Consider the following 14,458-nt stretch of genomic DNA (forward strand, 5'->3'; position numbering starts at 1 on the left):
ACGCATTACTGTCTGTCTTCTTTTCATTATCCTAGTGAGTAAGACATGGTATCTCATTGTGGTTTTGATTTGCATTACCCTAATGACTAATGATGTCCAGCATCTTTCCCTGTGTTTTGTTAGCAATTTGTGTATTTCTTTGGAAAAATATTCCAATTCTTTGCCCATTTTAAATTGGCTTTTCTCTTTTGCTGTTCAGCTCTAAGAGTACATTATATGTTCTAGATATAAATTCCTTATCAGATATATGATTTGCAAATATTTTATCTTATTCTCTGGTTATCTTTTCACTTTTTTAATGGTGCTCTTTTAATTAAACATTAAATATGTTTAATTTTGATGAAGTCCAATTTTTTTATTAAGTCAAATACACAAAGATCATGAATATATTTATACGTATGTGGGGTACAATGTGTTGATTTCTTTTTTTATACAATCTGATGTGGTTAGATCAAACCAATCAACATAGCTTTCACCTCATTTACATGAATATTATGCTAAGACATTTATGTTCTACACTTAACAGATTTGACTTGTACCCTTGTCATATGCTCCATGGGTGTGGTCCCGCCTTTTACCTTCCCTCTATCAAACCTCCCCCCTCCCCAACGAAGTCCAATTTATTTTTACTTTTGTTGCTTATGATTTTGGTTTCACATCTAAGAAACCATTGACTCATCCAAGATCATGAAAATTTACTCCTTTGTTTCCTTCAGAGAGTTTTATTGTTTTCATATATATTTCATTGTGTTTTTGTTGGTTCATTTCATCACATGTTTATAAGATGATGAAGCTACCAGCTGGGCGTGGTGGCTCATGCCTATAATCCTAGAATTCTGGGAGGCCAAGGTAGATAAATTGCTCAAGCTCAGGGGTTTGAGACTCTCTACTAAAAATAGAAAAACTAGTCAGGCATTGTGATGGGAGCCTGCAGTCCTAGCTACCTGGTAAGCAGAGGCAAGAGGATCGCTTGAGCTCAAGATTTTAATTTTGAGGTTACTGTGAGCTATGATAACTGTCTCAAAATAATAATAATAATAATAATACAACCAATTGTGTAAATAAAATAAAGCTGAAAATCAATAACTTAACAGGCAAGGGAGATTTACCTTCAGAAATAGCATTCCAGAATAATATCCAAGAAGGACTTTTTTTTTTTTTTTTTTTTGCGACAGAGCCTCAAACTGTCGCCCTGGGTAGAGTGCCATGGCATCACAGCTCACTGCAACCTCCAACTCCTGGGCTCAGGTGATTCTCCTGCCTCCGCCTCCCAAGTAGCTGGGACTATAGGCGTCTGCAACAACGCCCGGCTATTTTTTGGTTGCAGCCATCATTGTTTGGCGGGCCCGGGCTGGATTCGAACCTGCCAGCTCAGGTGTATGTGGCTGGCGCCTTAGCCGCTTGAGCCACAGGTGTTGAGCCTCCAAGTAGGACTTTTATAGATTATTGGTTAAATTTGGAGATTGCATTAAATTTGGAGATTGAGGTAAACTTGTAGATATCTGATTAGGTAAACAAGAATGGAGGAAATGCTGACTGTCTCCAAGATACAAGCAAGCCTGGGGATTTGGGGTTTGTTTTTAACATTTAGCATTTTGACTGTCTAGCTTAAAACCAATTTCTTCTGGTGTTCAGAGTCTCTGACATGATTTTAAACAACAAACTTTCTATAAGTTTCTGATATAAGTTCAAATGGTATGGTTTTGATTGCCTTAGTTGTGTCCTTGATGCGCTCCAGGTGAAGCAGTTTTACAGTCTTTCAATCTCTGCTATTGGTCCTTCCTTATTCAAGGATGAGGAGAAACCACAAAATTTAGTCTCTATAATATCATTAAAACTTTTGTTCAATTTATGTTGGTATCAAGGTTAATTCTTGTGGTTTATTTATCTGAATCATGTGTTGAGACAGTAGCTGTGCAGACTTTGATGGGCACCATATGATTGTGAAATAAACAAAAGTGACTGAGTATTATTAGGCAGGATTGGAAGGTAGAGTAAGACATGAAGCATTTCTACTACTCCAGAAAGCTCTCTCATGCAACGTTATTGTTTGTGCACCTCTAAGAATAGCCATTATTTTGAATTCTATCTATATTAGTTTGACCTAGTTTTGAACTATGTATTCTTTTGTGTCTGATGTTTTCGGTCAGCATTATGACTACAAGATTTCTCCATAATGTGGTATGTATTAGTAATTTATTCTTTTCCAAACTCCATGTAATCTTCTGATGTATGAATATTCTATATTATTTACATTTGGGGCTTATTAAAAATAAGGCAGCAATGACCACTTTTGTATAAGTCTTTTTCTGGACATCATCTTTCTTTTCTGTTATATATACACCTAAGGATGGAATTGTTGCATCATAAAGTGTATGTTTATTAAGGTCTTTGTGGAAAAAATATGTTAAGTACTGCATTATTCCAAAGTAATTGTATTAATTTGTTATTTCACCAGCAATGTAAGGGAGTTCCTTCTTATCCCCACTCTCGCCACCACTTAGTATTATTATTCTTTTAAATGTAATACTTTATAGTGAATGTGCAATGGTATGTCATTGAAGATTTGTTTGAATAAGTAAACATGTTGAGCACATTTTCATATGTTCACTTTATATCTTTTTTGTAATTGTCTTTTAAGTCTTTTATCAAGTTTTGATTAGATTGACTTTTGAAATTAATTTCTATGAGCTTTTCTTTCCTTTTCTCTCTCTCTCTCTTTTTAAGACACAGTCTCAATTTGTTGCCCCAGGCTGGAATGTCGTGGCATCAGCCTAGTTCACAGCATCTTCAAACTCCGGGGTTTAAATGGTCCTCCTGCCTCAGCCTCAGAGTAACTGGGACTACAAGTGTTAGCCACAATGCAGAGCTTATTTTTCTGTATCTAGTAGAGACAGGGTTTTGCTCTTGCTCAGGCTGGTCTTGAACTCCTGAGCCCAAGTGATCCTCCTGCCTCAGGCTCTGAGAGACCTAGGGTTACAGGCATGAACCACCATGGCTGGCCAAATTCTGTGAGTTTTTAATGTACTATGGATGAGTTGTTGGTTAGAAATAAGACTTAAAAGTATCTTCTCTTAGTTAGTGGCTTATTGTTTTTACTCTCTTCATTGTGTTTTTGATCAAAAATGCTTAATTTTAATTTTTCAAAGTTTAACTTGTTAACCTTTTCTTTTATGGTTAGTACTTTTTGCTCTTTGTATTCTGTTGAGAATTTTTGCCTGTTACAAAGTTAAAAAGATATTCTCCTGTTTTCTTCTAGTAGACGGATTATTTTAGATTTCATATATAGGTCAATGTAAAATCTCTAATTTTGTATATATTATGAAGTGAGGTTTATTTTTCCCTCATGTAGCTACCAGCAACTCTCTTCTGGCCTCTTTCCTCAGTCTCCCACATACCTGGGACTGCAGGTGCCCACCACAACACCTAACTGGTTTTAGAGATGGGGGTCTCACTCTTCCTCAGGCTGGTCTCAAACTCCCAAGCTCAAGCAATCCACTCACCTTGCCTCCCAGAGTACTAGGATTCAGGTGTGAGCCACTGCATCCAGCCTGAAAGAGAAGAATTAAGAATGACACTTTTTGAACTAACCAACAGGAATAATGCTATTGCCATTAACAAAGGTCAGGAAGGCTTAGGATGGGGTGGTTGTGTGAAGACTAGGAACTCAGTTTAGGATGAATTTAGTTTGAGATGCTTAACCGATGTTGATCTGAACCTGGTAGGAGGCAGTTAGATATATAAGTTGAGGCTTCAAGAAGGAGAACCAAATGAGAGATTTTAATTTGGCAATCATCTAAATAAAGATGGACTTAAAATCCTAAAACTGGACAAGATCTTCAAAGATAGTGAGAGAAGAAATCTAAAAACTGAGTCCTAGAGCATTCCACATTTAAGGGTCAGGGACAGGAGAATGAACCAGAAGAACCCAAGATAACTGAATGGGATTGAATGGGAGTGTGGGTGAGGGAAGGGTGGTGTGCAGAAATCAGCCCCTCACCCTGAGCCAGGAGCTTTCACTGAAGCTCCATTCAGGGGTGGGGACTCTCTCTTTCTCGGGATCAGCATCTGTTTGGCTAAGTGAATGCTGGTATACTACTAGATTACTGGCAGTCCCTGTCAATGAGGAGCCCTAAGACATGAGGGAACCATAAGACATCCAGCTTGGTTTATAATTAATGACTCAGCAGCCTCTACTGATAATTGTCCTTGCCAACCCTGGTGTCATTTTCTCACTGCCTCCAACCTATCCAGTAACCTGACTTGCCAGTATTAGAAAGAGAAATCACCACCAGAGGGAACTAATCTCTTTCCCTCTAGATCTTGTAATCTAACAACCTCTCCTGGAAACAGGTTCTCTCTTCAGGGAACAGGTTCTATAGTGATGTGGGGTCCGGAAAAGACTTTCTGGGGATCTATGTATTTTCTAATTCAGGAGTCTCACAGCCTGACTTTCACCCTTTATATCAAATAAAGAAGTTTTTTATAAGGAATGATATTAAAAGTTCTTTAATAGTAGTGTATCATAATCAAAAGACTTCTGTTTATTTCCTAATAGGATTAGGAAGATACACTATAACTGGAAGTGTTACTGATGATGTTTTCACGTTATACTATGATCAATTGGGATTTGTACATAAACTGACTCCAGATAACTTTGAAGGTGGTGGATCACCTACAGCCTCTGAAAATTCTAGAAATATTTTTGGTCAGGTCAGTGATATGACGCATTAAAACAGTTTTCCTTATTTTAGAATAACGGGGAAATAGAAAACCATTTTCCTTGAGACAAACTCTTATTAATGCACTTTTCTCTATTTAACTAAAGAATAAACCTCTCAAACCAAGGAACATCTCCAAAATCTTCTAACAAATCCCACTCAGGGTTAAATAGCTTTGACTCCACCTAGGATATCTTTAGGCATACACTGAGGCTGGCGGGTTTGGACCAACCCGGGCTAGCTAAACAATAATAACAGGTGCAACAAAAAATAACCAGGCATTGTGGTGGGCACCTGTAGTTCCAGCTACTTGGGAGGCTGAGGCAAGAGAATCACTTCAGCCCAAGGTTTGAAGTTGCTGTGAGCTGTGATGCCACAGCACTCTACTGAGGGTAACAATAGTGAGAACTCTCAAAAAAAAAAAAAAGAGAGAGAGAGAGAGACGATGGTATTTAAACTTCCCCTGTCTGAGATATGTGCAGAGAGTAAGGGTGGGAACTTCCACAGGAGAGTAATATGCCACCATGTGACTCTCTGTGTTATTTGTCTGAGTCTGGGATATGGATTCTTGATATATACAAAGTCAATGATGTGAGCAGGAGGATGAAACTAACCACAAAAAATAGTTAGTTTAATTTTTCACTAACTTCACAATGTATTGAAAATATCTTAGTTCCCTTATGTGATAGTTTATACCAATGCTTTGGGAACGTAAAAAAAAAAAAAAAGTTTATACCCAGGGCAAGTTTGAGGAACTCACACTCAATAGTATCATCTCTCTCTCCACAAACTGCATGTATCATTGCTGGATAAAAATAATCACTATCTCTTACTTTGTGCCAGACACTGTAATGAGCTCTGAATCTTTATAATAACTCTTTATCCCAATTTTGCCTATGAGAAAAGTGAATCTGTGAATACTACAATAATCTCAATGTACATAAACTAGAAAATATAGAGGAAATGAACTAATTCCTGAAAACACATAACCTCCCAAGACTCAATCAGGAAGAAATAGAACTCCTGAACAGACCGATAATGACCAGTGGGTTCAAAGCAGTAAAAAAAAAAAAAATAAACTTCCAACAAAAAACAGCCCCAGACCAGGTGGATTCACAGCAAAGTTCTATCAGAACTGCAAAGAAGAGGTAGTACCCATACTGGAGAAACTATTCCATAACATTGAGAAAGAGGGAATCAACTTATTCTACAAACCCAATATCACCTGATACCAAAGCCAGGAAAGGACACAACAAAAAAAGTAAACTATAGACCAATATCCCTTCATGAATACAGATGCAATAATCTTCCATGAAATACTAACAAACTGAATTCAAAAACAATCAAAAAATAATCCACCATGACCAAGTAAGGTTCATCCCAGGGATAGAAGGGTGGTTCTACACACATAAATCAAAAAACAGAATTCATCACATAAATAGAAGTAAAAACAAAGAACATATGATCATCTCAATAGGTGCAGAAAAAGCATTTGACAAAATCCAGCATGCTTTCATGATAAAAAAAAAAAACCCTCAACAAATAGGCATATAAGGAACAGATCTCAAAATTATAGAAGTCATGAATGACAAACTGATAGCCAATATCATACTGAATGGGGAAAAGTTGAAAGCATTCCCCCTAAGAACTGAAACAAGACAAGGGTGCCCACTGTTGCCACTTCTATTCAACATAGTAGTGAAAGTCATAGCCAGAGTAATCAGTCAAGAGAAAAAAATAAAGGGTATCTAAATGGGGGGAAAGGAAGTTACATTATTGTTTTTTAAAAATAAAGGGTATCTAAATGGGGGGAAAGGAGGTTACACTATTGTTTTTAAAAAAATAAAGGGTATCTAAATGGGGGGAAGGAGGTTACACTATTGTTTTTTGCTGTTAATATGATCTTATATATAAAAAAAAATTATACAGACGCCATCAAGTGACTCTTGGTATTGATAAATAAGTTCAGCAAAATCTCAGGTTTTATGGTTTTACTACAAATCAGTAGTAATCCTATATACCAATAACAGTCAAGCTAAGATTCAAATGGAAGACTCAATACCATTCACAATAGCTACAAAGAAAATAAAATAGGAATATATTTAATCAGGGAGGTGAAAGATCTCTACCAGGAGAACTACAAGACACTGAGGAAAAAAATCGCAGATGGCACAAACTAATGGAAAAACACACCATGTTCATGGCTCAGTAGCATCAACAATTTTAAAATGTCCATTCTGCTCATTTGGAACCAGAAAGGAGCCCAAATAGCCAAAGCAATCTTAAGCAAAAAGAACAAATCTGGAGGTATGACAATACCTAACTTCAAACTATACTACAAAGCTGTAGTAACCCAAACAGCATGGTATTGGTACAAAAATAGACACAGACCAAGGGAACAGAACAGAGAGCCCACATACGAAACTACCTACAGCCAAATGATCTTCGACAAAGCAGACAATAACATACACTGAGGAAATGAAGTTCTATTTAATAAATGTTGCTGAGAAAATTGGATAACCATATCCAGAAGAAGGAAATAAGACCCTTACCTGTCAGCACTTACAAAAATTAATTCAAGATGGATAAAAGACTTAAATGTAAGGCATGAAGCCATAAAAACTCTGGAAGAAAATATTGAACAAAAATCTTCTAGACATTGGTATAGGCAAATAACTTAGGACTAACACCCCAAAGGCAATTATAGAGAGAACAAAAATGAATAAATAGGACTTGATTAAATTAGAAAGCTTCTGTACAGCAAGGGAATTAATCAACAGAGCGAATAGACAACCTATAGAATGGGATAAAATATTTGCAAACTATACGTCTGATACAGAGCTAATATCCAGAATCTACAAAGAACTCAAATTAACCAGTAAGATAAAAAAAAAAAAATCAAAAAGTGGGAAAAGGATAAAACATGAACAGAAGCTTTTCAAAAGAAGATAGACAAATGGACAATAAATATAAGGAAAATGCTCAGCATCAGTTATCAGAAATGCAAATCAAAACCACAATGAGATATATCACCTTATCCCTATTAGAATGGCTTTTATTAAAAAGTACAAAAATAATAGATGCTACCATGGATTCAGATGCCAGTGTCACTGTTGGTGACACTCAAATTAATACAACCTCTATGGAAAATAGTATGAAGATTCCTCAAAGGACTGAAGGTACACCTACCATTCAATTCAGCAATCCCACTGCTGGGTATCTACCCAGAGGAAAAAGTCATTTTGTCAAAAAGACACTCAAATGTTTATTGTAGCAAAGATGTTGGAATCAGCCTAAGTGCACATCAATTCATGAATGGATTAACAAAATGTGGTGTGTATGTGTGTGTGTTTGTGTGTGTGTGTATATACATATAAATGTATGTGTATATATATACATATACATATATATATACCATACAGTACTACTCAGCCATAAAAAAGAAATGAATCAATGTCTTTTGCAGCAATTTGGATGCAACTAGAGAGCATTATCCTAAGCAAAGTATCTTTAGAATGGAAAGACAAACTTCACATTTACTCTCTCATAATTTGGAACTAATCAATGGGCACACATGGGCACAGAGAGAAGTGAAAGTTATTAGAAATCAAGAAAGAAGGAGGGGGAAAGAATAGAGGGATAAAAACCTACCCAATAGGTACAATGAACACTATTCAGATGATGGGCATGCTAATAGTCCTGACTTAAGGATTATAAAAATATCCATGTAACAAAAACATTTGTACCCTCTTCATATTTTGAAATAAGAGAAAGAAAGAAAAGAAGCCAGACAAGTTGGATTCACAGTCAGGCTCCACTATTGACCAGCCACTTGATCTTGAGGAAATTTCTTGACTTTGCCAGGTCTCAATGTTCTCATCTATAAAGTTGAGATATTTATGGTAGCATCCTCATAAGACTGTGATGGAGGGGTTAAACAATGCCTAGCATCATGTCAGGCACACTGTACTTGCTCAATAAATGGAGGCTGTCATTACACCTTCCTACCTGACAGTCATCATTGCCAGATAATAGAAAAAGGTGTCCATCAGAGCCCTGGAGTGTATGGCCCTTGTGGCGAGAGCCAGATGCCAAGCAGAGTAACAGCCACAATCACACTCTATGTGAAGAACCTTTCCCCACCCCCTGCCCTCTTCACTGAGTCTTCCCAGAACCTCACAGAATCAATAACCCCAGCTCAGACATGTAGCCAGTTGGACAAGTTCTAAATCCTGGTCAAGTTCTAATCCTGGCCCTTAAGCAAAATTTGAGGGCTCTTTGTGTCCAAGTTTCCTCCACTTTAACAACAGTTGCTATTCACATTCAGCTCACAAGGACTGATTAATGTGACATAGTGATGTATGTGAGAGTGGCCTGTAAAATGAGCATGGGATGATGTTATTACAGTTTTGTTTTATACAGTGGGCCCATTTTTTGTTAGGATTTTTGTTGGACCTGTACTAGGAGGAAAAGGGAAAGTTCTTGTGTTTTTTCTAATTCTCACTTAGGGACCTTTGAAATCTGTCAGATTTCTCTTAATCACGTGCATTAGAGTTTTAACAGCCAATTCATTCAACATACGTCAATTGGGGCCTCCAAATGCCAGGTGTTCTGAATGCTGGAACTATATCAATAAAAAAGGAAAAAGGAAAGAAAAGAAATGTGTTACTTGAATTTTGTCATAACTGAAGTATAAAATAGTTTAAATACAAATTTTCCTTTTTCTGATTCTAGCCTCCTGATATGAGCTTTGGGACTGCACTTGCTCCACAGTATATCTCCTTACATGAAATGATCTTTTTTGCATATGTACCTGAAGGTGAACCTCAGGACACCTTACACACCAAGAAATTCAACAATATGCACAAAGGAAAAGTGATACACTCCAAGTAGGTGGTGATTTGCCGCACAGTTGTTTAGATTACATATTGGTTTTTAGATTCTAAATTTTTTACTATTTTTGGAGTAATTTCTTGGTCAAATAGAATCACTCTTTGTATGACTCCCTGCAAGGCCAAGTTTTCTTGCATGATGTCTCAATTTTAGAAACACAGAACCATTTAAAACAGCACTATCAGGACAAGCTATAGAAATGTGTGTTCCTTATTCTGAGTATCAAAAATGTCCTGGGCTGCACTGCAAACTGCTTGTACACAGAGTTCACTCACATGACAATTCTCATTATGTTCTAGAGACCAATATGACTAATGTAGTAAAGGCTGTCTTTCATGACAGGGTATACATAATTCTCAGAAATGCTTACTTCTAATATATCAGTAAGAACCCATGACTCTTAAAGCTATCTTTAAAGCCTAAAACCTCCTCTGTGAAATCAATGTGTTCTATATCCCCCAGATCAGAAAGAAACAATTTCAGATTACCAGAAACCCACTGGTAATCTGAAATGGTCTGTTAACGGTCTGAATGTTTGTGTCTCCCCAAAATTCATTTGAAATCCTAACCCCCCAGGTATAAAGAGGTTGAAGTTTTGGGAAGTAATTAGGTCATGAAGGTTTGCCCTTATGGGTGCGATTAATGCCCTTATAAAAGAGACCCCAGAGAGCTACGTAGGCCCTTTCACCATGGAAGGACACACATTGAAGACACCATCTATGAACCAGAAAATGGGCCCTTACCAGACACCAAATTTGCTCTTGCCTTGATCTTGGACTTCCCAACCTCCGGAACTGTGAGAAATACATTTCTGTTGTTTATAGACTACCCAAATTATGGGTATTTTTTATAGCAACCCACATTATCTAAGACACTCACCTCTCTCCAAGTGACGGACCCTATTCTTCCACCAGGTTAAAGTCTTTATAGTATATGTGGATTGGACTGTCAATATATTCCTTACCCCATAGCCAACAATACCATGAACTATAAGGCAACTCATTCAGAGGTGGGGATGAAAATGGGAATCAGACATAATGTAACAAATATTATCAATATTTTTTATGGGGATTATAGGACTTTTTATTCTAAGAAATTATCAGTCATCTCTAGAATTATTTTTTGTTTTACATGGATTTTGTATGTGTGATATTCTGTATCAATTTGTGTTCATATGTGGTATAGGTAGAAAACTTACAGGATCACTTTTTTAAAGTTTAGCATATAATTAATACCATCTCAATGTTAACACTGATTTCTTATATTCTAATTATTTTTTAAAGCACACAATAATTCTCCTAAAGATCAGAATATTTAAAACTCCAACAAGGCCAGGCGTGGTGGCTCATGCCTGTAATCCTAGCACTCTGGTAGGCCAAGGCAGGTGGATTGCTTGAGCTTAGGAGTTCAAGACCAGCCTGAGCAAGAGCAAGACCCCATCTCAAAAAAAAGAGCTGGGCATTGTGGTGGGTACCTATACTCCCAGCTACTTGGGAGGCTGAGGCAAGAGGATTGCTTGAGCCCAAGAGTTTGAGGTTGTTGTGAGCTGTGACACCAGGGCATTCTACCATGAGTGACAAAGTGAGACTCTGTCAAAAAAAAAAAAAAAAAGAAGAAAGAAAGAAAAAGAAAAAATAACCCAAACAGTACAATCTGTAATAAGATTCAATAACTTTGCTCTGTTTGCATGAAAACTAGCGAATTAATAGCTCCAAGGCAAGAAATACAAAGAGCCAAGATCAGTGACCTGGAAAGCAAATTAAACTTCAACTGGGCAGATCAAAGATTTGAGAGCCCAACATTATGAGATCAACGATAGGCCAAAGGCAGCTATCTAAGTAATCCAGGGGTGAAGCAGGGTAAGCCGTTTATTCAGTTACTCCACAAACAGTGACCTACAAGCAAGGCACTGTGGTACGTGCTGCGATAGGGTGGTAAACAAGATATCCCTCCTTGAGCTTATATTCTAGTCCAAGAAGCAAATATGTGATTACAGTTGATATAGGTGTATAAGAGAGGGACATACAGAATTGGCAGTATTTTCCTGATGATTGAGCCCTTGTTTGGAGAATCTTGGAAGCAACCCACCTAACCTTAGTTCTCCGATGAAAGATTTCTTTTGGAAGGACATCCAAGTTCCTTACTGGGACTAAAAGTCCCTAAGTGACCTGGCTTCTCTCTTGAATGGCTTCTCTTCTTCATTCACTTTACTCTGGTTTTCTTTTGGTTTCTCTAACACATCATGTTCCTTTTGTTCTGGGGGCCTTTTAACATGCTATTCTCTCAGCCTGGAACTTTCCCCCAGCACCACTCTGTTCTGTCATCCTCATTGTTCTGATCTTTTCTTAAGCATCAGAGTTTAGGTGAAAGAACAGAGGTGAGACCAAGGGACAAGAGGTCCTTCTGATGGAGCCCTCTAGAGTCTTTTGCCATGGGTAATGCCGTTCTTGCAGACAGTGACAACTATGCCCATCACCTCTGGGCTTCTGGAGTTCTTCTACAACTTTATCGAGGTACCTTCATCCTCCAGCAGTCCTTCTAGGCAGCATTTCTTTTCTTTCTGCTTTTCCTTGACTCCCACTATTACCCAAAGAAATAAGCATTGTCTTGAATTTTGTATTAACATTTTTTAAAGTTTTGCTTTATAACTTTAACACATATATGTGTATCAAAATATATTAGTTTTGTGAAATGTAATAATTAACTATGTGTATATTCTGTGGCTTGCCTGTCTTTGTCTTTTTTTTTTATTGTTGGGGATTCATTGAGGGTACAATAAGCCAGTTACACTGATTGCAATTGTTAGGTAAAGTCCCTCTTGCAATCATGTCTTGCCCCCATAAAGTGTGACACACACCAAGGCCCCACCCCCCTCCCTCCATCCCTCTTTCTGCTTCCCCCCCCATAACCTTAATTGTCATTAATTGTCCTCATATCAAGATTGAGTACATAGGATTCATGCTTCTCCATTCTTGTGATGCTTTACTAAGAATAATGTCTTCCACTTCCATCCAGGTTAAGCCTGTCTTTTTCATATATTATGCTTTCTACATTACTCCATATATTTTTGTTTTTATTATTTTTATGCTCATAATTTTTATTTTTATTTATTTATTTTTTTAATTTAATTTTTTATTAGGTCTTTTGTACATAGATCATGAAACCAATTTATAATAACTTACACTTGCATATAAAAAACATCACTCCATATATTTTTAAATTATTCCATATCAAGATATGTGTATGTAATTCACACACGGATATTTCTCTATTTAGCTGTTCTCCTAGATTGTCTTGTAATAGCTTTAAACTTTTGCTTTTAGTTAGTTTGTTTGTTTCTTTCTTTCTTTAGATGGAGTCTCATTTTGTCACCCTCGGTAGAGTGCCATGGCGTCAAGCTCACAACAACCTCAAACTCGTGGGTTTAAGTGATTCTCTTGCCTCAGCCTCCCAAGTAGCTGGGACTACAGGTGCCCACCAAAGCACCCGTCTATCTTTTAGATATGAGGTCTTACTCTGGCTTGGGCTGGTCTTAAACTCCTGAGCTCAGGCAATCCACCTTGCTTGGTCTCCCAGAGTGCTAGGATTACAGGCATGAGCCACCGCGCCTGGCCTGCTTTTAGTTTTTAGGATTTTCATCTATCTAGAATTGATATTGTGTGTCGTGTGAAGTGAGAATTCAATTTCTTTCCTTTTTTTAATATGAATAGTCAACTGTTCATACAAGTACCTATTTTCCCCTCCGCCCCACTCCCCTGCAGATCTGCAGCACCATCCCAGTGATAATGTCACTGCTCATATGTGCATCAATCTGTTTCTATTCTCTCTTCTACTTCACTGGTGTGTTTGCCTTCTGTGTAGTACATCAACTGTCTGACACATATGAATGACCCTTTCCCCCTGGTTTGTTCGTGGCTTTTGTTCTTCTATTAAAATATTAGACTCAGCTTGTCGAGTTCCATTATTAAAGACAAAAACTTGTTATTAGCAATTTCATCTTGTCGCCAAATTCTGCCTTATATATCTGCAGTTAGATAAATCTTGGGTGGGAATTTCTGGCTGTCCCCCTAACAGTGAGGTAATTTTACTTAATTCCCTTGGAATTTTACAACTAAGGCAGCTTCCTGAGCTGGGCCAGGTGGCTGACGCCTGTAATCCTAGCACTCTGGGAAGCTGAGGTGGGCGGATCCCTTCAGCTCAGGAGTTGGAGACTAGCCTGAGCAAGAGTGAGACTATGTCTCATTCCTGGACCGGAAGAACAACAACCACCACCACCACCACCACCACCACAACAACAACAACAACAACAAAAAAAAAAAAACAGAAAAATTAGCCAGTGTTGTGGCAGGCACCTCTAGTCCCAGCTACTCAGGAAGTTGAGGCAGAAGGATTGCTTGAGCCCAGGAATTTGAGGTTGCTGTGAGCCAGGACATTAAAAAAAAAAAAGCTTCCTGACTCCCCTAAAGGAATAAAGAGTAATTCTGTTATTACATTATCCCTCCTTACTCCACGTCTTCGTTTGTTCCCTGAGGATGAGTGGCACTATTAAACCACAAGGGGGGGGTTTGAGTGTGAGGGGATGTCTCCTTGCTGACTACACAGAAAGCTAATTGAAACAATGAGAATTGTCACGGAAAAAAGGATTTTCTGCAAGAGATGCATCTGCTGGAAGGGGAAAGCACAAACTACCTCAAATCCACCTCCTCAACCAACAGGATCGGGGGTGTTTTATGGAGGTGATGTGAATAAGGCATGAGGGGAGTGGGCATCATGACATGCTTGGGGTGGAGTGCAGGGCACGCGAGTGCAGTGAGAACTCATGCTAGTACATACATCCCATGAAC

The 14,458-nt window shown here is 37.9% G+C and overlaps 1 protein-coding gene across 1 annotated transcript in view; it reads left to right on the forward strand.

Moving 5' to 3' along the window:
• Positions 1 to 14,458, forward strand: part of CATSPERB (cation channel sperm associated auxiliary subunit beta) — a 157,520-nt gene that overhangs the window by 78,940 nt on the left and 64,122 nt on the right. The window contains exons 15-16 of the mRNA XM_053603647.1: positions 4,559 to 4,713; positions 9,456 to 9,610. Coding sequence (XP_053459622.1) covers positions 4,559 to 4,713; positions 9,456 to 9,610 — 310 coding nt within the window. The remainder of the gene's footprint in view (positions 1 to 4,558; positions 4,714 to 9,455; positions 9,611 to 14,458) is intronic.

The sequence above is a fragment of the Nycticebus coucang genome, chromosome 9 (assembly GCF_027406575.1).
Source record: "Nycticebus coucang isolate mNycCou1 chromosome 9, mNycCou1.pri, whole genome shotgun sequence".
Lineage (NCBI taxonomy): Eukaryota > Metazoa > Chordata > Mammalia > Primates > Lorisidae > Nycticebus > Nycticebus coucang.